The 23,197-nt window shown below is 37.7% G+C and overlaps 1 protein-coding gene across 1 annotated transcript in view; it reads right to left on the bottom strand.

Annotated features, from left to right (window-relative positions):
• Positions 1 to 23,197, bottom strand: part of aplp2 (amyloid beta (A4) precursor-like protein 2) — a 181,264-nt gene that overhangs the window by 72,555 nt on the left and 85,512 nt on the right. Inside the window, exon 3 of the mRNA XM_061877856.1 lies at positions 18,037 to 18,166. Coding sequence (XP_061733840.1) covers positions 18,037 to 18,166 — 130 coding nt within the window. The remainder of the gene's footprint in view (positions 1 to 18,036; positions 18,167 to 23,197) is intronic.

Below are 23,197 nucleotides of genomic sequence, written 5' to 3'. Positions count from 1 at the left end.
CAATTTTGGTCTTGGAAGTGTCTTAGTCATAAAAATGTTAAAAATAAGTCATTTATATTTTTTGTATTCATTGCTCAAATCACTAGATTAATTTATTATACCTTTTATCGAAACCCTGTTTTTCATGGCAAAAACACCCATCCATCCATCCATCCATTCTCTACCGCTTGCCTCGTTCGGAGTCGCGGGCGTTGCTGGAGCCTATCTTAGCGGCATTCGGGCAGAAGGCGGGTACACCCTGGACAAGTCGCCACCTCATCACAAGGCCAACACAGATAGACAGACAACATTCACACTCACATTCACACACGAGGGCCAATTTCACTGTTGCCAATCAACCTATCCCCAGGTGCATGTCTTTGGAGGTGGGAGGACAAGTTATGCTATATTCACCCCCAACCCCAAAACAATTTGTATATGTGAAATACTTGATGTGAAGTAATTGGAGCCTTAAATAGGCCAATAATTCATAACACCATCAATTTCAATTCATTATTATTTTTACAGCAGACAGTTAAAGAAATCCCACTAAAATGCTTGCAAAGACAGTAAAAAAATAAATAAATAAATAAAACATACCACTAATATGCTTGGGGATACAAAAGGGCCCCTCTCTTAAAAGTGTTAAAAATAGGTCATACATTTTTATTTTTAACATTGTTTTTATGCATGAGTTTTTACAGGAATTTCAGATCGAGTGGTCATTTAGAAATTTGTATTTTTTGTATTCGCCCTTTTTGTCAAAACCATGTTTTTTTTCTATGGCAAAAACACAAAATATGCAATATCCCACCTCCCCAATTTTGTGATCAGTGGAATACCTCATGTGAAGTAATTAGAGTCTTAAATAGGTCAATAATTTACAAAACCATTAATTTCAATTCATTATTACTTTTTAGAGCAAAGACAGTTAAAAATAAAAAAATCCCACTAAAATTCTTGGGGATCAAAAGGGCCCCACTCATAAAAGTGTTAAAAATAGGTCATTCATTATTTTTTTGTACATTTGTCTTAATGCATGATTCTCTGGGGCAACTTCCGATCTCGCGTTTTTTTTTTTTAATTTTCAGAAATTTTAATATTTTAAAATGTTTTTGTTTTTGCCATTTTTGTCAAAACCATGTTTTTTATGTCAAAATAGAATAGAATAGAATAGAAAGTTCTTCATTGATCCCAGGGGAAATTCAGCACCACAGTTCGCTCACAATAAACAATAATAAATAATATATAACATATATATAATATATGAATAATATAAATATATTCTACATATATTCTATATTTAAGGTCAGTCAAGAAGGAACATATGCATTATACAGTCTGATGGCTGTCGGTATGAAGGACCTCCTGTGTCGTTCCGTGTTGCATTTTGGGAGCACAAGTACACTTGTACTAAGTTAAATTTTTCATGTGAAGTAATTGGAGTCTTAAATAGGTCAATAATTCTTAACAAAAATGTTAATTAATTATTATTTTTTTGAGTAAAGACACTTTTTTTTTAATTCTTGAGGATCCAAAATGTTCCCACTCATAAGTGTCATAAATCAGACATTTTTCTTTGTTTTACTTTCAACAATTAAATATTTAGCTCATATTCAGATATACCCATTGAATGTAGTTTTTTTTTAGTTTTTTAAATGGTTTTAATGCCCTTTTTGTCATAAAACATAAAAACACCATTGTTTTTTTTATATAGCAAACACAAAAAATATGCAATATTTCCCCCAAAATAATTAAAAGTTCAATTTTTGGTGTGAAGTAATTGGTGCTTTTAGCAGATAAATAATTCATAACCACATTGGTTTCGATTCATTATTATATTTTGGGCAATGACATTTTTAGAGTAAAAAAAACTACCGCATGGTAACTTTGTTATTAGAGCCAACATTGCAACTGTTTCTTGTTACATTCACCTATTTGTTATTACACTTTTTTATTTATTTTTTTGGTAATATTACTTTTACAATGTGCCAGAGGCAATAAAAAACTTGGGACAACCCTGCATTACAGTATGTGTGCAAACTTGTATTATAATATTTACATGGTAGTTGTTGACAAACGCACAATGTTTATCAATTCAAAGTTGGTTATTTTGTTTGTATTATTGTAATTTCAATTTAATAATTACATTTTCTTCCACATCTGTGATTTTTTAGCATGGTCCAAATATGTAGTCCTGTAGTCATGAGTTATAGCTTAATGTTAGGTGTGTCTGATACTGATATCTATATTGGTCTAATATCAGTAAAAAAACAAAACAAAACAAAAAACAAGTATTAGAATATATAAGCTTGCACGTAAAGTATTTGATATCATGTGCGATACAAGCAAGCCTGCAGCGTGGTTACTTGGGTGTGAGATATAATGTGCGATACAAGCAGTCCTGCACGTGTTTACTTGTGTGTGATATCATGTGCTTTACAAACAATCCTGCGGCGCGCTTACTTTTGTGTGATATCATGTGTGATACAGGTAGTCCTGCACGTGTTTACTTTTGTGTGATATCATGTGCTTTACAACCAATCCTGCGGCGCGCTCACTTTTGTTTGATATAATGTGCGATACAAGCAGTCCTGCAGCGTGTTTACTTTTGTGTGATGTGATATGTCTGATACAAACAGTCCTGCAGTGTGTTTACTTGTGATAACATGTCGTTGTGGCTTGTGCGGCTCTTTATGAGACACTTGTGATTAAGGGCTATATATAAATAAACTTTGACTGATGATTGATTGATGTTCGATACAAGTAGTCATGCAGCGTGTTTGCTTGTGTGTGATATCATGTGCGATATGAGCAGTCCTGCAGCATGCTTACTTGTGTGTGATATAATAATGTGTGATACAAGCGGCCCTGCAGCGTGTTTACTTGTGGGTGATATCATGTGCGATACAAGCAGTCCTGCAGCGTGCTTACTTATGTGTGTGATATTGTGTGCGATACAACCAGTCCTGCAGCGTGTTTACTTGTGTGATATCGTGTGCGACACAAGCAGTCCTGCAGCGTGTTTAGTTGTGTGCGGTATCATGTACAATACAAGCAGTCCTGCAGCATGTTTGCTACTTTTGTGCGATATAATGTGCGATACAAGCAGTACTGCAGGATGTTTACTTGTAATATCACGCCGTTGTGGCTTGTACAGCCCTTTGAGACACCTGTGATTCAGGGCTATATGAATAAACTTTGATTGATTGATGATTCATTGATGTGCGATACAAGCAGTTATGCCGCGTGTTTACTTGTGTGAGATATCTTGTGCGATACAAGCAGTCATGCAGCGTGTTTACTTCTGTGTGATATTGTGTGGGATGCAAGCAGTCCTGCAGTGTGTTTACTTGTGGGTGATATCATGTGCGATACAAGCAGTCCTGCAGCGTGCTTACTTATGTGTGTGATATTGTGTGCGATACAACCAATCCTGCAGCGTGTTTAATTGTGTGATATCGTGTGCGACACAAGCAGTCCTGCAGCCTGTTTACTTGTGTGCGATATCATGCACAATACAAGCAGTCCTGCAGCATGTTTACTTGTGTGAGATATAATGTGCGATACAAGCAGTTCTGCAGGGTGTTTACTTGTGATATCATGCCGTTGTGGCTTGTGCAGCCCTTTGAGACACTTGTGATTCAGGGCTATATGAATAAACTTTGATTGATTGATGTTTGATTGATGTGCGATACAAGCAGTTTTGCCGCGTGTTTACTTGTGTGAGAAATCTTGTGCGATACAAGCAGTCCTGCAGCATGCTCAGTTCTGTGTGATATTATGTGGGATGCAAGCAGTCCTGCAGTGTGTTTACTTGTGGGTGATATCATGTGCGATACAAGCAGTCCTGCAGCATGCTTACTTAAGTGTGTGATATTGTGTGCGATACAACCAATCCTGCAGCGTGTTTACTTGTGTGATATTATGTGGGACACAAGCAGTCCTGCAGCGTGTTTACTTGTGTGCGATATCATGCACAATACAAGCAGTCCTGCAGCAGGTTTACTTGTGTGAGATATAATGTGCGATACAAGCAGTCCTGCAGCGTGATCATGTCGTTGTGGCTTGTGCAGCCCTTTGAGACACTTGTGATTCAGGGCTATATAAATAAACGTTGATTGATTGATGATAGATTGATGTGCGATATAAGCAGTCATGCCGCGTGTTTACTTGTGTCAGATTTCTTGAGCGATACAAGCAGTCCTGCTGCATGTTTACTTGTGGGTGATATCATGTGCAATACAAGCAGTCCTGCAGCGTATTTATTGCTGTGTGATATGATGTGCGATACAAGCAGTCCTGCAGCGTGTCTACTTGTGTGCGATATCATGTGCAATACAAGCACTCCAGTAGCGTGTTTACTTGTGTTTGATATCATGTGCGATATAAGCAGTCCTGCAGAGTGTTTACTTGTGTCCAAACATGTCCACATCATTCAACTTACTGTGTCATGAGCTTGACTTCATGAATTATTGTGACCACTAAGTGTTGCCAAAAACACAATTAACACGCAAGTTGAACTTAAAGACAATGTTAGTCCATTAAGATGGTTGAATAATAAATATGTTAGTGTGTTTCTTAACAACCATTGTTCTGTTTGACTCATTTTGGAAACATTGGACACAGTGTGTTGTCAAACTAATGAGATGTGATGCAAGTGTAAGCCACTGTGACAATATTGTTTTGTTTTTTGAAATAAATGTCTGTGATGATAATGTCATTAAGGGATTTGTAATCATTGCTATTTTGGAATTATTATAATATTGATACTGTTGTTGATATTATTCATTTTGTTTGACTACTTTTGGAATGTTTTGTGTCATGTTTGTGTGTCCTCTCAATTGCTCTGTTGATTGCTATTCTGAATGTTGGTTTTGGAATAGTATTATTATGGTATTATTGTGTATTATTTTGTTGGATTGATTCATATAAAAAAAACATTTTCCAACATTACACACTGCTAAATGTTAAAAAATATGTGTGATTCCTGCTGATCAATATCAATATCGGCCAATACCAAAATAGGAAAGAGTTGTACAGGTGTCTGCTGCAGAATTGTGCATGAAACCTTCCTCGTCAGTATTTGAGGTGTTTTGTATTCTCATGCAGTCGGGATGTTTACTGTGCCAACAATCCCTCAAAGCCTCTCCTGTGCCAAAAATGCTCTTGAATTGTCGCCCATTTCACAGTCCAGCGCAAACGCTAATGGCTTTTTCAATCCCGGTCAGCCGCACGACTCAATCAGCAAAAAAGGCTTTGGGACCGGGGAAGCGGTGTGGAGGGGGAGGGGGTTTGTGGGGTCTTTGATGTTGTCAAAATTTTTGAGATTGCCAGCAACAGACTGTTGTTTTTTATTACAATTCCAACACAATCATTCATTGTTCATTAATATCAATCAGACCAGAGACTACCTTGGATTTGTATACAGCATTTAGGGGCGATTTTAACATTAATAACATATAACATATTAACATTAACAATATTACATATTTTGGGTTTTTGCCATTGAAAATAGGGTTTTATTTAACAAAAAAAAAACGTTTTATCCATTAATAGATCTGAAGTTAATCTAGAGGTTTAAGCATTAAAAAAAAAAAAATATATATATATATATATATATAAGTGAAGTGAAGTGAATTATATTTATATAGCGCTTTTCTCTAGTGACTCAAAGCGCTTTACATAGTGAAACCCAATATCTGAGTTACATTTAAACCAGTGTGGGTGGCACTGGGAGCAGGTGGGTAAAGTGCCTTGCCCAAGGACACAACGGCAGTGACTAGAATGGCGGAAGCGGGAATCGAACCTGCAACCCTCAAGTTGCTGGCACGGCCACTCTACCAACCGAGCTATATATATGTATATATTAGGGCTGCGAATCTTTAGGTGTCCCATAATTCGATTTAATATCAATTCTTGGGGTCGCGATTATATTATACTGTATATCGATTTTTTTGAGTCAACGCGATTCTCGATTCAAAAACAATATTTTTCCGATTCAAAACGATTCTGTATTCATTCAATACATAGGATTTCAGCAGGATCTACACTAGTCTGCTGACATGCTAGCAGAGTAGTACAAACCCCGTTTCCATATTAGTTGGGAAATTGTGTTGGATGTAAATATAAACAGAATACATCCATCCATCCATCCATCATCTTCCGCTTATCCGAGGTCGGGTCGCGGGGGTAGCAGCCTAAGCAGAGAAGCCCAGACTTCCCTATCTCCAGCCACTTCGTCTAGCTCTTCCCGGGGGATCCCGAGGCGTTCCCAGGCCAGCCGGGAGACATAGTCTTCCCAACGTGTCCTGGGTCTTCCCCGTGGCCTCCTACCAGCTGGACGTGCCCTAAACACCTCCCTAGGGAGGCGTTCGGGTGGCATCCTGACCAGATGCCCGAACCACCTCATCTGGCTCCTCTCGATGTGGAGGAGCAGCGGCTTTACTTTGAGCTCCTCCCGGATGGCAGAGCTTCTCACCCTATCTCTAAGGGAGAGGCCCGCCACCCGGCGGAGGAAACTCATTTCGGCCGCTTGTACCCGTGATCTTATCCTTTCGGTCATGACCCAAAGCTCATGACCATAGGTGAGGATGGGAACGTAGATCGACCGGTAAATTGAGAGCTTTGCCTTCCGGCTCAGCTCCTTCTTCACCACAACGGATCGATACAACGTCCGCATTACTGAAGACGCCGCACCGATCCGCCTGTCGATCTCACGATCCACACTTCCCTCACTCGTGAACAAGACTCCTAGGTACTTGAACTCCTCCACTTGGGGCAGGGTCTCCTCCCCAACCCGGAGATGGCACTCCACCCTTTTCCGGGCGAGAACCATGGACTCGGACTTGGAGGTGCTGATTCTCATTCCGGTCGCTTCACACTCGGCTGCGAACCGATACAGTGAGAGCTGAAGATCCCGGCCAGATGAAGCCATCAGAACTACATCATCTGCAAAAAGCAGAGACCTAATCCCGTGGCCACCAAACCGGATCCCCTCAACGCCTTGACTGCGCCTAGAAATTCTGTCCATAAAAGTTATGAACAGAATCGGTGACAAAGGACAGCTTTGGCGGAGTCCAACCCTCACTGGAAACGTGTCCGACTTACTGCCAGCAATGCGGACCAAGCTCTGACACTGATCATACAGGGAGCGGACTGCCACAATAAGACAGTCCGGTACCCCATACTCTCTGAGCACTCCCCACAGGACTTCCCGAGGGACACGGTCGAATGCCTTCTCCAAGTCCACAAAGCACATGTAGACTGGTTGGGCAAACTCCCATGCACCCTCAAGAACCCTGCCGAGAGTATAGAGCTGGTCCACAGTTCCACGACCAGGACGAAAACCACACTGTTCCTCCTGAATCCGAGGTTCGACTATCCGGCGTAGCCTCCTCTCCAGTACACCTGAATAAACCTTACCGGGAAGGCTGAGGAGTGTGATCCCACGATAGTTGGAACACACCCTCCGGTCCCCCTTCTTAAAGAGAGGGACCACCACCCCGGTCTGCCAATCCAGAGGTACCGCCCCCGATGTCCACGCGATGCTGCAGAGTCTTGTCAACCAATACAGCCCCACAGCATCCAGAGCCTTAAGGAACTCCGGGCGGATCTCATCCACCCCCGGGGCCTTGCCGCCGAGGAGCTTTTTAACTACCTCAGCGACCTCAGACCCAGAAATAGGAGAGTCCACCACAGATTCCCCAGGCACCGCTTCCTCAAAGGAAGACGTGTTGGTGGGATTGAGGAGGTCTTCGAAGTATTCCCTCCACCGATCCACAACATCCGCAGTCGAAGTCAGCAGAACACCATCCGCACCATACACGGTGTTGATAGTGCACTGCTTCCCCTTCCTGAGGCGGCGTATGGTGGTCCAGAATCGCTTCGAAGCCGTCTGGAAGTCGTTTTCCATGGCTTCCCCGAACTCTTCCCATGTCCGAGTTTTTGCCTCCGCGACCGCTAAAGCTGCACACCGCTTGGCCCGTCGGTACCCGTCCACTGCCTCCGGAGTCCTATGAGCCAAAAGAACCCGATAGGACTCTTCTTCAGCTTGACGGCATCCCTCACCGCTGGTGTCCACCAACGGGTTCTGGGATTACCGCCACGACAGGCACCAACAACCTTGCGGCCACAGCTCCAATCAGCCGCCTCGACAATAGAGGTTCGGAACATGGTCCACTCGGACTCAATATCCCACGCCTCCCTCGTGACATGTTCAAAGTTCTCCCGGAAGTGTGAATTGAAACTCTCTCTGACAGGAGACTCTGCCAGACGTTCCCAGCAAACAGAATACAATGATTTGCAAATCCTTTTCAATCCATATTCAGTTGAATGCACTACAAAGACAAGATATTTGATGTTCAAACTCATAAACTTTATTTTTTATTTTGCAAATAATAATTAACTTAGAATTTCATGGCTGCAACACATGCCAAAGTAGTTGGGAAAGGGCATGTTCACCACTGTGTTACATCACCTTTTCTTTAAACATCACTCAATAAACATTTGGGAACTGAGGAAACTAATAGTTGAAGCTTTAAAAGTGGAATTCTTTCCCATTCTTGTTTTATGTAGAGCTTCAGTCGTTAAACAGTCCGAGGTCTCCGCTGTCGTATTTTACGCTTCATAATGCGCCACACATTTTCGATGGGAGACAAGTCTGGACTGCAGGCGGGCCAGAAAAGTACCCGCACTCTTTTTTTACAAGCCACGCTGTTGTGACACGTGACTTGGCATTGTCTTGCTGAAATAAGCAGGGGCGTCCATGATAATGTTGCTTGGATGACAACATATGTTGCTCCGAAACCTGTATGGACCATTCAGCATTAATGGTGCCTTCACAGATGTGTAAGTTACGCATGCCGTGGGCAGTAATGCACCCCCATACCATCTCAGATGCTGGCTTTTTAACTTTGCACCTATAACAATCCAGATGGTTATTTTCCACTTTGTTTCGGAGGACACCACGTCCACAGTTTCAAAATACAATCTGAAATGTGGACTTGTCAGACCACAGAACACTTTTCCACTTTGCATCAGTCCATCTTAGATGAGCTCGGGCCCAGCGAAGCCAGTGGCGTTTCTGGGTGTTGTTGATAAATGGGCTTTGCAGAGTAGAGTTTTAACTTGCACTTACAGATGTAGCGACCAACTGTAGTTACTGACAGTGGTTTTATGAAGTGTTCCTGACCCCATGTGATGATATCCTTTACACACTGATGTCGGTTTTTGATGCAGTACTGCCTGAGGGCTCAAAGGTCCGTAATATCATTGCTTCTGTGCAGTGATTTCTACAGATTCTTTGAACCTTTTGATGATTTTACGGACCGTAGAATGTAAAATCCCTAAATTCCTTGCAATAGCTCGTTGAGAAATGTTTTTCTAAAACTGTTCAACAATTTGCTTACAAAGTGGTGACCCTCGCCCCATCCTTGTATGGGAATTACTTAGCATTTCATGGAAGCTGTTTTTATACCCAATCATGGAATAAACATGTTCTCAATTAGCCTGCACTCCTGTGGGATGTTCCAAATAAGTGTATGATGAGCATTCCCCAACTTTATCAGTATTTATTGCCACCTCCCCAACTTCTTTGTCACGTGTTGCTGGCATCAAATTCTAAAGTTAATGATAATTTGCAAAAAAAAAAAAATGTTTATCAGTTTGAACATCAAATATCTTGTCTTTGTAGCATATTCAACTGAATATGGGTTGAAAATTATTTGCAAATCCGTATTCCGTTTATATTTACATCTAACACAATTTCCCAACTCATATGGAAACGGGGTTTGTAAAAAAAATTTAAAAAGCTTTTATAATTGTAAATGACAATGTTTTATCAACTGATTGCAATAATGTAAATTTGTTTAAACTATCAAACAAACCAAAAATATGACTTATTTGATCTTTGTGAAAACATTGGACACAGTGTGTTGTCAAGCTTATGAGATGCGATGCAAGTGTATTGTTCTTTTTTTATTTTTATAAATGTCTAATGATAATGTCAATGAGGGATTTTTAATCACTGCTATGCTGAAATTATAACTAATATTGATACTGTTGTTGATAATATTTATTTCTGTTTCACTACTTTTGGTTTGTTCTGTGTCGTGTTTGTGTCTCCTCTCAATTGCTCTGTTGCTGGGTCAGGTTTCGTTTTGGAATTGGATTGCATTGTTATGGTAAAGCTGTGTAGTTGTTTGTTGGATTGATACAAACAAAATAAAAAATAAATACATAAAAACATTAAAATAAAAATGAAAATCGATTCTGAATCGCACAACGAGAGAATTGCGATTCGTATTCGAATCGATTTATTACCACACCCGTAACATATATATATATATATAAATATATATACATATATATATATATATATATATATATATATACATACATATATATATATATATATATATATATATTCATACATATATATATATATATATATATATATATATATATATATATATATATATATATATATATATGTATAGACTTATTTTTAAAAAAATTGACTGATACCCTTCCAAGGTCCCAGAGTCCAACCTCTAGTAAAGAGTAATAGCAGTATTTGTATTTAATATATTGTAAAAAACAAATAATATAGAATTATTTTTATAAGAAGTATGCACATTATTCGTGTCTGAATTAAATTTAAAAAAATAAAAATAAACACTGTATAAACAATATACACAATTAGGATGACAACAAAAATATGAATGAGTTTAAAGACCTACTGAAAGGTTTTTTTATTTATTCAAACGGGGATAGCAGGTCCATTCTATGTGTCATACTTGATCATTTCGCGATATTGCCATATTTTTGCTGAAAAGATTTAGTAGAGAACATCGACGATAAAGTTCGCATCTTTAGGTCGCTAATAAAAAAGCCTTGCCTGTACCGGAAGTAGCAGATGATGTGCGCGTGACGTCACGGGTTGTGGAGCTCCTCACATCCGAACATTGTTTACAATCATGGCCACCAGCAGCGAGACGAATTCAGAACGAGAAAGTGATGATTTACCCATTAATTTGAGCAAGGATGAAAGATTTGTGGATGAGGAAAGTGAGAGTGAAGGACTACAAAAAAAAAAAAGACTATACGGTGGGAGCGATTCAGATGTTATTAGACAAATTTACTATGATGATTCTGGAAAATCCCTTATCTGCTTATTGTGTTACTAGTGTTTTAGTGAGATTATATGGTCGTACCTGTACAACCTGAAGGGCGGCCCCGCACCTTTCTTCAGCACCAGTCGACGGTTGGTGGCGATGCCCATCTCTGCCCTTCGCAAGGGACCCTCTTCGAAACACGATCTTTCGAAATGACTGCTGCATAATACACTGTACTTTGTGTGTGTGGTCCAATCCAACCGTGTTCGCTTGACCGCTCTGTTTCGTAGTAAAGCTTCACCGTCATCTTTCGGGAATGTAAACAATGAAACACCGGCTGTGTTTGTGTTGCTTAAGGCGGCCGCAATACACCGCTTCCCACCTACAGCTTTCTTCTTTGACGTCTCCATTATTCATTGAACAAATTGCAAAAGATTCAGCAACACAGATGTCCAGAATACTGTGGAATTATGCGATGAAAAGAGACAACTTATAGCTGCGAATGGAGCTGGAACAAAATGTCCTCTACAATGTGTGAGGTCAAGCGCACGCGTCATCATACCGCGATGTTTTAGCATGATACTTCCACGCGAAATTTAAAATTGCAATTTAGTAAACTAAACTGGCCGTATTGGCATGTGTTGCAATGTTAAGATTTCATCATTGATATATAAACTATCAGACTGCGTGGTCGGTAGTAGTGGGTTTCAGTAGGCCTTTAAATGAGAAAAATAATATATTTTCTATAAATAATGTGTAATAGCATTGTGAAGGTTTTGTGTCAAAATAAAAAAATATATATAATAAAAACATTTAAATTACAATAAAATTACAAATTGATTTACTTTAAATAGTAATAACATGAATATTTCCATTAAATAGATTTGTGAATTATAATTTCAAAACTAACCATTTATTATAAATCCAATTTTGTACAATTTCTAACATCCTTTAAAAAATATTTCATTAAATTTTTTTACCGTTTTGGAGTATTGTTATTTAATTAATTTCCATTCACAGTTCCTTAGCAAAATGACTAAGGAAGAAAAAATGTACAAACATTGACTTGAGCACCAATTAAAAATGTGACGGCTGTATAGTTGTGTTGACCTATTTAAACTGTTTTTGTTCATTTATTGCTAACTACTTTCATAAACTCTGCAAATAAGTACATGTTAAAATTCAAAGTTTTTACCCTCTGGGAGACCTGGGAGTGGGAATCTTTTTATTGCCTCTGAAAATGAGATCATGCAACAGAATGTTCATATTAAAGATTAGCAGGATGAAACATGTCTACATCAGTTGTAAAGAAATGCATCTTAAAATATGGACTATCTGTTCTTTGCCATGTTATTTTTAGCACAAGCTGTTGAGTGAGTATACATTGGCGTTCTCCGGGACCTTTTTGTAGCCCATTGACTCCTTTTAAAATGGACATTTTTCAATATACTTAAACCTGTTATTTTAAAATGCTTTTTCAATGAAAACCACATGAATCTAAGCATTAATCTTTGAAATGTGTAATTACAGAGGTGTAATTTGACCCCTCAACCACTAGATACCACCAGGGTACCATAGAGCAGTGGTATTCAAATGGGGGTACGGGTACCCCTGGGGGTACTTGAAGATATGCCGAGGGGTACGTGAGATTTTTTTAAAATATTCTAAATATAGCAACAATTCAAAAATCCTTTATAAATGTATTTATTGAACAATACTTCAACAAAATATGAATGTAAGTTCATAAACCGTGAAAAGAAATGCAACAATGCAATATTCAGTGTTGACAGCTATATTTTTTACTGGACATGTTTTTGTTTAAAATATTCCTTTTTTGTGAAGAAATGTTTAGAATTAAGTTGATGAATCCAGATGGATCTCTATTACAATCCCCAAAGAGGGCACTTTAAGTTGATGATTACTTCTATGTGTAGACATCTTTATTTATAATTGAATCACTTGTTTATTTTTCAACAAGTTTTTAGTTACTTTTATCATTTTTTTTCCAAATAGTTCAAGAAAGACCACTACACATTAATAATATTTTGCACTGTTATACAATTTAATAAATCAGAAACTAATGACATAGAGCAGTATTTTACTTCTTTATCTCTTTTTTTCCAACCAAAAATACTTTGCTGTGATTAGGGGGTATTTGAAATAAAAAAAAATGTTCACAGAGAGTATATCACTGAAAAATGGTTGAGAACCCCTGCCATAGAGTTCCATATATTCATATTAGACACACCATTGCTTTATCTGCCAAAGACTTAAATGCAATAAAAACCATGTTGATTAGTTGGTAGTGACATAAGAGTTATGTCGATGCGGTTTCAACAACATTGTGTATGTGTGCACAAATAATGCATAGTTTTTGCCATAAAAACAGGGATTTTCTTTAACAAAAAGGGCATAAAACAACAAAAGAACAGAAAATGTTATGTTGACGAATTGAAGTGAAGTTGATGTAGAGCAGTGGTTCTCAAACTTTTTTCAGTGATGTACGCCCTGTGAACATTTTTTTAATTCAAGTACCCCCTAATCAGAGCAAAGCATTTTTGGTTGAAAAAAAGAGATAAAGAACTAAAATACAGCACTATGTCATCAGTTTCTCATTTTTTTAATTGTATAATAGTGCAAAATGTTGCTAATTTGTAGTGGTCTTTCTTATAATATTTGGGAAAAAAGATATAAAAATACCTAAAAACTTGTTGAAAAATAAACAAGTGATTCAATTATAAATAAAGATTTCTACACATAGAAGTAATCATCAACTTAAAGTGCCCTCTTTGGGGATTGTAATAGAGATCCATCTGGATTCATCAACTTCATTCTAAACATTTCTTCACAAAAAATATAAATCTTTAACATCAATATTTATGGAACATGTCATCAAAAAATCTAGCTGTCAACACTGACTATTGCATTGTTGAATTTCTTTTCACAGTTTATGAACTTACATTCATATTTTGTTGAAGTATTTTACAATAAATATATTCATAAAGGATTTTTGAATTGTTGCTATTTTTAGAATATTTTTTGAAAAATCTCAAGTACCCCTTGGCATACCTTCAAGTATACCCAGGGGTACGCGTACCCCCATTTGAGAACCACTGATCTAGAGTATAACCGCGATACCAATTGATCACATTCGGTACTATACTGCCTCTGAAAAGTCCCTTAGCCCCGCCCCCCTGTCGTCGTCACGTCGTGTCATTGCTGGTTTTATGAGCAGACGAGCATGTTCGGCAGTGCAAAATCACGGAGTACTTATAAGCAGACACAGTGTGTAGACAGAAAAGGGAGAGAGGACGCATTTTTGCTTAAAAACTAACGATAAAGGTGTACAACACTGAAACGCCCTCAGGAAGAGGTGCTTTGAGACATGGCTAGCTAGTGGCTAATGTCCACCCGCAGTCTGCAGTGCTTTAGCTACTTCTAAATCCCTAATCCTGGCCTCCATGGCGACAAATAAAGTATGTTTCTTACAAGTATCATCCCTGCAGGTCGAGGAATAGATAAACATGCTTCCCTACACACCGTAGCTCACCGGTGTCACAATGTAAACAAACGCCATTGATGGATCTACACCTAACATCCACTGTAATGAGACCAAGTACAGGAGCGCATCTAATTGATACTACTATGAGTACATCGATTTATTTCTAGCATCACAAAATCTATTTTACTTTTTTTTTTTAAATATATTTTATGTATATGAACTCAGGAAATATGTCCCTGGACACATTAGGACTTTGAATATGACCAATGTAGGATCTTGTAAGTACTTGGTATCGGATTGATCCCCAAATTTGTTGTATCATCCAAAACTAATGTAAAGTATCAAAGAAGAGAAGAATAAGTGATTATCATATTTTAATAGAAGTGTAGATAGAACATGTTAGAAGAAAAAATAAGCAGATATTAACAGTAAATGAACAAGTAGATGAACAATCCCTTTTCTACCACGTGTCCTTAATAATGTAGACAAAATAATAAAATGATAAATGACACAATATATAACTGCATATGTCAGCAGACTAATTAGGAGCCTTGGTTTGTTTACTTACTACTAAAAGACAAGTTGTCTTGTATGTTCACTATTTTATTTAAGGACAAACCTGTAATAAGAAAAATATATGTTTAATGTACCCAAAGATTTTTTGTTAAAGCCAATGATGCAATTTTTGGAGCACCCCTTTATTTAGAACAGTACTGAAAGGTACCAAAAAACATTTTGGTATCGGTACTGGTACCAAAATATTGGTATCGGGAAAACAATAGTCTAAAGCAGGGGTCACCAAAACGGTGCCCGCGGGCACCAGGTAGCCCGTAAGGACCAGATGAGTAGCCTGCTGGCCTGTTCTAAAAATAGCTCAAATAGCAGCACTTACCAGTGAGCTGCCTCTATTTTTTAAATTGTATTTATTTACTAGCAATCTGGTCTCGCTTTGCTCGACATTTTTCATTCTAAGAGAGACAAAACTCAAATAGAATTTGAAAATCCAAGAAATTATTTTAAAGACTTGGTTTTCACTTGTTTAAATAAATTCATTTATTTTTTTACTTTGCTTTTTAAAACTTTCAGAAAGACAATTTTATAGAAAAAAATACAACCTTAAAAATGGTTTTAGGATTTTTAAACACATATACCTTTTTACCTTTTAAATTCCTTCATCTTCTTTCCTGACAATTCAAATCAATGTTCAAGTAAATTTATTTTTTTTATTGTAAAGAATAATAAATACATTTTAATTTATTTCTTCATTTTAGCTTCTGTTTTTTCGACAAAGAATATTTGTGAAATATTTCTTCTAACTTATGATTAAAATAAATAAAAAATATTCCGGCAAATCTAGAAAATCTTTAGAATCAAATTTAAATCTTATTTCAAAGACTTTTGAAGTTCTTTTAAAATTTTTGTTCTGGAAAATCTAGAAGAAATAATGATTTGTCTTTGTTAGAAATATAGCTTGGTCCAATTTGTTATATATTCTAACAAAATGCAGATTGGATTTTAACCTATTTAAAACATGTCATCAAAATTCTAAAATTAATCTTAATCAAGAAAAATTACCAATGATGTTCCATAAATAATTTTTTTTATTTTTTTCAAAAAGATTCGAATTAGCTAGTTTTTCTCTTTTTTTTTTCGGTTGAATTTTTACTTTTAAAGAGTCGAAATTGAAGATATACTATTTTTCAAAATTTTATTTTCATTTTTTTTCTGTTTTCTCCTCTTTTAAACCATTCAATTAAGTGTTTTTTTCATCATTTATTCTCTACAAAAAACCTTCCGTAAAAGGAAAAAAAAATGTATGGCGGAATGACAGACAGAAATACCTATTTACCGTATTTTTCGGACTGTAAGTCGCAGTCTTCTCCACAGTCCAGCGGGGGGTGAAACCCGGTAAAAACAAAAAAAACAAAAACATTTTTTTTATTTTTTTTTTTATAGTTTGGCCAAGTCTCACCCCCGGCCAAACTACAAAAAAAAAACGCGACTTATAGTCCGAAAAATACGGTGTGTGTGTATATGTGTGTGTATATGTGTGTGTGTGTATATATATATATATATATATATATATATATATATATATATATATATTATATATATATATTTTTTTTAAATATATATATATATATATATATTATATATAATATATATATATATATATATATATATATATAATATATATATATATATATACATATATATATATATATATACATATATATATATATACACACACACATATACACACACACACACACACACACACACACACACACACACACACACACACACGGTGGCAGAGGAGTTAGTGCGTCTGCCTCACATTTCGAAGGTCCTACAGTCCTGGGTTCAAATCCAGGCTCGGGATCTTTCTGTGTGGAGTTTGCATGTTCTCCCCGTGACTGCGTGGGTTCCCTCCGGATACTCCGGCTTCCTCCCACTTCCAAAGACATGATAGGTTGATTGGCAACACTAAATTGGCCCTAGTGTGTGAATGTGAGTGTGAATGTTGTCTTTCTATCTGTGTTGGCCCTGCGATGAGGTAGCGACTTGTCCAGGGTGTACCCCGCCTTCCGCCCAATTGTAGCTGAGATAGGCGCCAGCGCCCCCCGCGACCCCAAAAGGGAATAAGCGGTGGAAAATGGATGGATGGATATATATGTATATATAGATGTATTTATTAACGGTAAATTGAGCAAATTGGCAATTTCTGGCAATTTATTTAAGTGTGTATCAAACTGGTAGCCCTTTGCAATAATCAGTACCCAAGAAGTAGCTCTTGGTTTCAAAAAGGTTGGTGACCCGTGGTCTAAAGCATTAAAAGTAAAAAAAACAATTATACATGATATTTTTTTTAGGACTTTTATGGTTGAAAATATTTCTGCTCCCATGGACCTACAACATTCACCACATTTGGGGATCCCCGAGGGTGAAGGATGCTTCAGAGCAAATTTGGCAAGAATATGCTGATTAGTGTGTGGGGAACAGTTTGAAAAAGACATGTTGTGCATACACACCATTGAGGAACGAGCTCACAAATAAACAAACGATCCCGCCAACGCACAACAAAACCTCTCAGAAGGTCTTCCCAGACGAGTGCAAGCTGCTGTTTCTGCAACTCCTTGGTGTTTCCTCGACTATGTCCCGATACTTTAGTCCAAACAGAGTGTGTAAGCCTTCCCTGCTCGCTGACCCCGAGTGTCTGCGTGGGTTTATGGCTTTGGTCTGAGCCGGGAAATAAGATTGTACTTTATTGCTTAACAAGCCTGCGCAGCAATAAGAGCGGCAGCCTGCAGGCTTGCAAGTGACACGCAGCTGAGTCACCTCCATCCCGGTGCAATGTTGCCGCCCGGGGCCCACACGCGTCACGCGCTCTCGCACTTTGAACAAACGCACACCCAAGGACACCCACAGCGCTCTTACCCAGGCATTTGTAAGGCACCACGATGTGGGCGTGGCCCTTGCACACCTTCTTCTCCTTCTTGCACCAGTTCTCGATGCGCAGCGGCTGGTTGGCCTCCACCACGTTGGTGATCTGCAGATCGGGGTACATCTGCACGACAGAAACAGGGACTCAAAACCGGGGTAGAGGTGTGGTGGGGGAGTGGCGGCGAGGAGGTGCGAGAAGTGGAGCTTCAGTGAAGACCTTTACATGCACGAAAACAGTCCCAGCCTTTAAATAGTTTCCCTATTTTCCCACACTTTAACACTGTTAATAAATATGGAGATTTTAGCGACTGAGTTGCCAGAAGCTTACCCTAAAATTGACAATCATTTTTTATATCGGATTACTGTGAAATCATGAGGGTTCATAGATAGGGTAAAAGTACATAAACGTCATAACGCGAAATTTCGTAATTTAACGCTGCAACATTGTACTTGGCAAAACTGTACTATTTCTTCTTTATACAGTCATTATTTTCTACTACTACAGTAAAATGCTGGCGAGTGAGCGGCCAGTACTTTCCTGTTAAATACATAAATTGTAATATCTCAAACCTCTTTTTTTAACAAGTGCCCCCGAAACACTAGGGAGCAAATGCAGGTGGTTTAACAGCATGGACAAATTTCCCAACAAAGAAACAGATGCTACATGCTAATAGCAACATTTTTGGCAATGTATTATTTGGTATACCGTAATAATTATACTGAAACTTTTTCAAAAGGAGGTGAGAAAAGCTCCTTTTGGTTGCATAAAGATGGCCTAAAAACATCATTTCTAGAAATTGATTCTCATATAAAATACATACAGTGGGGCAAAAAAGTATTTAGTCAGCCACCGATTGTGCAAGTTCTCCCACTTAAAATGATGACAGAGGTCCGTAATTTTCATCATAGGTACACTTCAACTGTGAGAGACAGAATGTGAATAAAAAATCCAGGAATTCACATTGTAGGAATTTTAAAGAATTTATTTGTGAATTATGGTGGAAAATAAGTATTTGGTCAACCAGTCAAAGCTCTCACTGATGAAAGGAGGTTTTGGCTCAAAATCTAATGATACATGGCCCCATTCATTCTTTCCTTAACACGGATCAATCGTCCTGTCCCCTTAGCAGAAAAACAGCCCCAGAGCATGATGTTTCCACCCCCATGCTTCACAGTAGGTGCGGTGTTCTTGGGATGCAACTCCGTATTCTTCTTCCTCCAAACACAACGAGTTGAGTTTATAGCAAAAAGTTCTATTTTGGTTTCATCTGACCACATCACATTCTCCCAATCCTCTGTTGTATCATCCATGTACCCATTTTGGTATAAACTCAACTCGTCTTGTTTGGAGGAAGAAGAATACTGAGTTCTATCCCAAGAACACCACACCTACTGTGAAGCATGGGGGTGGAAACATCATGCTTTGGGGCTGTTTTTCTGCTAAGTGGACAGGACGATTGATCCATGTTGAGGGAAGAATGAATGAGGCCATGTATCGTGAGATTTTGAGCCAAAACCTCCTTCCATCAGTGAGAGCTTTGAATGGTTGACTAAATACTTATTTTCCACCATAATTTACAAATAAATTCTTTAAAATTCCTACAATGTGAATTCCTGGATTGTTTTTCACATTCTGTCTCTCACAGTTGAAGTGTACCTATGATGAAAATTACAGACCTCTGTCATCCTTTTAAGTGGGAGAACTTGCACAATCGGTGGCAGACTAAATACTTTTTTGCCCCACTGTACATTTATACAAAATATTTAAAATGTTTTTTTGGTGTGTGTTTTTTTTAAAGATAAATCGATTTAGAATCGGGATGAATAAGAATCGCGATTGGGTTTTGAATCCATTTTTTGTGCACCCTTATTATGCAAGACAATTTTATGGACGCCACAGAAAGGCAAAAGGTCAGTTGACAAAAACATGAAAATCAAAACAAATTTATTGAGAAATACAAAATATCATTACACGAAAATGTCATAATATGAAAATGTTGCACAATGAAATGTCATAAGACGAAAATGTAACAAGAAATGTTATAACACGAAAATGTCCTAACACGAAATGTCATAACACGAAATATTACACAAAAATGTCATGAGATGTAAATGTCGCATTATGAAATGTGTCATTATGAAAAGGTCGTTACAAAAAATGAAGAAATGTTGTAACACAAAAATGTCATAACACCAAATATTAAGCGAAAAAAGCATTGAGACGAAAATGTCGTACCACGAAAAGTCTTAACATTTAAAATGTCGTTACAAGAAATCTTATAACACGAAAATGTCGTAACACGAAATGTCATGACACGAAAATGTCACGAGACGAAAATGTCTTAACACAAAAATGTCGTAATGTGAAAATGTCGTTATAAGAAAGGTTATAACATGAAAATGTCATAACACGAACTATTACACAAAAAATTCATGAGACGAAAATGTCCCAACACCAAAATGTCATGAGGCAAAAATGTCGTACCATGAAATATCTTAAAAACGAAAATGTCGTTACAAGAAATTTTGTAACACGAAGATGTCGTAACATGAAAATGTCATGACACGAGAATGTCACGATACAAAAATGTAGTAACACACAAATGTCACAAGACGAAAATGTCCGAACACAAAATGTCATTACACGAAAATGTCATAACACGAAATATTACACGAAAATGTCGTAACAAGAAATGTTTTAACACGAAAATGTCGTAAAACGAAATGTCATGACACGAAAATGTCATGAGACGAAAATGTCATGACACGAAAATGTCACAAGATGAAAATGTCCGAACACGAAATGTCATAAGAAAAAAATGTCATAACACGAAATGTCAATACATGAAAAAGTCATAAGACAAAATTTCGTAAGATGAAATAACTGAACACAAACATTTTGTTATTACAAATGTTATAACAAATATTTAGTTACAAGAAATGTTATAACACGAAAATGTTACAAGAAAATGTTTTAACACGAAAATTTTGTTACAAAAATGTTGTAACACGAAAATTTTGTTACAAAAATGTTGTAACACGAAAATGTCGTTACCTGAAATGTCATGACATGAACATGACATTACACGAAATGTCATGACATGAAAATCTCCTAACACAAAACTGACGAGACGAAAATGTCCTAACATGAAATGTCATAACACAAAAATGTCATAACACAAAATAACACACGAAAATGTCGTTACAAGAATTTTTAGAACACAAAAATGTCGTAAAACGAAATGTCATGAGACGAAAATGTCACAAGATGAAAATGTCCTAACACAGAATGCCATAACACAAAAATGTCGTAACACGAAATGTCAGGTCAGTTTTTTAGTTGCTATGTGTTCTTATTTTCTGGCAGACTAGTTCCACATGAAGTGTGTTGTTGTTGGAGCAAACAGTATTATTTGCATGTCTGTGTTTTGTTTTTTTTCACTAGGCTGTTTGGTCAGTAAGGGGTACTGTTTTATTATTTGGGGGAATATAAAATGGACCATCTGTATGTCTGCATGTTGTATTTTCAACTTTTGGCATTTTTACAGAAGGAAAATGAAAAGTGAGTTTTAATCCTTAAGCATGTCTGGAGATCCATTATTGACTTGGCGTCAGGAAGCTTCCAGGTAGCAAGGGGCGTCATTTCAGGACATAACACGCCTTAACATGCGGACCAACAAGCTAGATTCACAGACAGTCCCATGAGTATGTGTTATTGAGCGCGGGCGAGCAGGTAGCGCCATGTTTATTATTCACTGTGGTCGTAAAACAACCTTGTCATGTCGGCGGGATGACAAAAATGCAGCATGACTGTGCACAAATCAGCCTTTTATTGGCATCTACAAAATGTCACAGCAAGACGCACGACACACTTCAGTGCGGCAAACACAGCTTGCCACTTCTTCTTCTCTAGTCTGGCTCAAAAGCCACTGCCCCCTATAGTTCAACCCCTGGATTACAGCTCACAACCGTGCACAATAGACGCATAATCTGTATACATAAAAAATGCATTTGACAAAATGTTCGGCCATTTTTTTTTTTTTTGTCTGAAGAAGGCGGAAGCAAGGTTGCTTGCATGAACAAAGGCACCTGCTCGCCGGTTACCGAGCAACGCAGGAAGTGATCACTGACACGATGACAGCCAATTAGGTGACAGTATTTGAAGGCGCAACCATCAAGTTTGGTTGCGCCATCTCGTCGTCTTGCGGTCGATTTGTTTGCATGGAGTAAGAAGAGAAAGTGAAAATGAGCGCTGCAGAGAGTGAAGAAATTGTGGATGTTTTTTTGGGGGGAGGGGGTTTAAAAAAACAACAATAATTTACAGACCAATTTTGTCTGTAAATGATGCAAGGCGCTCGTACCCACCAGGACCGCTAATACCACACGAGCTCACCCTTTAGAGCACAGCTGTAACTTCGTGCCACTAAACCTGCAGAAAATTGTTTTTCTCTATTTTTACATTTTCACACTTTGCACTATTTTCTTACACTTTATGAAGCATTTCCTACATATTACTTATTTTTGCACCTTCATTTTAAGAGATTATTTTTAAGTGTTTATAGTGATTGTACTATTTTGTTTACATTGTTTGAGTGTTTTCCACGCTTGTGTTGAAAATTCCTTTCCTTTCTGCCTTGATAGCTGAGGGATTATAATCAGAGTAAGGTTACAGTTTAACGTAAATTCCGGAGTAAAAGGCTCTACTTTGTCCTACGCTTTGAACCCTGCGGCTTATAAAACGAAGCGGCTAATTTAGGCATTTATCTTTGCTGACGACCATAATGAAAATAGTTTAAAAAAACAAGCAAAGACACTGAAAAGGTGTTTTATTGTTTGTGCTATCTTTTGGACGAGTTCGCTCACTGCAAGTGCCCTTCTGTTTAGACTGACCTTTCAACCGGAAGTAAAAGATCGGTTCCATCTTGGAGCCGTCCGTAGCATTTCTACTCGCATGGATTTGTCATCTATCATACAAAGCAGCGTTTGTAAGTTTTACAATGTAACTAAAACAATTCTTACTTACTAAACCGCCCCATGTGTGAAATCTGTAGGAGTGTTTTCATGCATATTTGTACATGCTATCGTGATCTAATCAAGCGTTAGCATTAGCTATTATAATTAACACGTTTTCAAGTGTCTGTGTTTGTATTATTAA

Source organism: Nerophis ophidion, linkage group LG18 (genome assembly GCF_033978795.1).
Source record: "Nerophis ophidion isolate RoL-2023_Sa linkage group LG18, RoL_Noph_v1.0, whole genome shotgun sequence".
Classification (NCBI taxonomy): Eukaryota; Metazoa; Chordata; class Actinopteri; order Syngnathiformes; family Syngnathidae; genus Nerophis; species Nerophis ophidion.
This window is presented reverse-complemented; position numbering and strand designations above follow the sequence as displayed.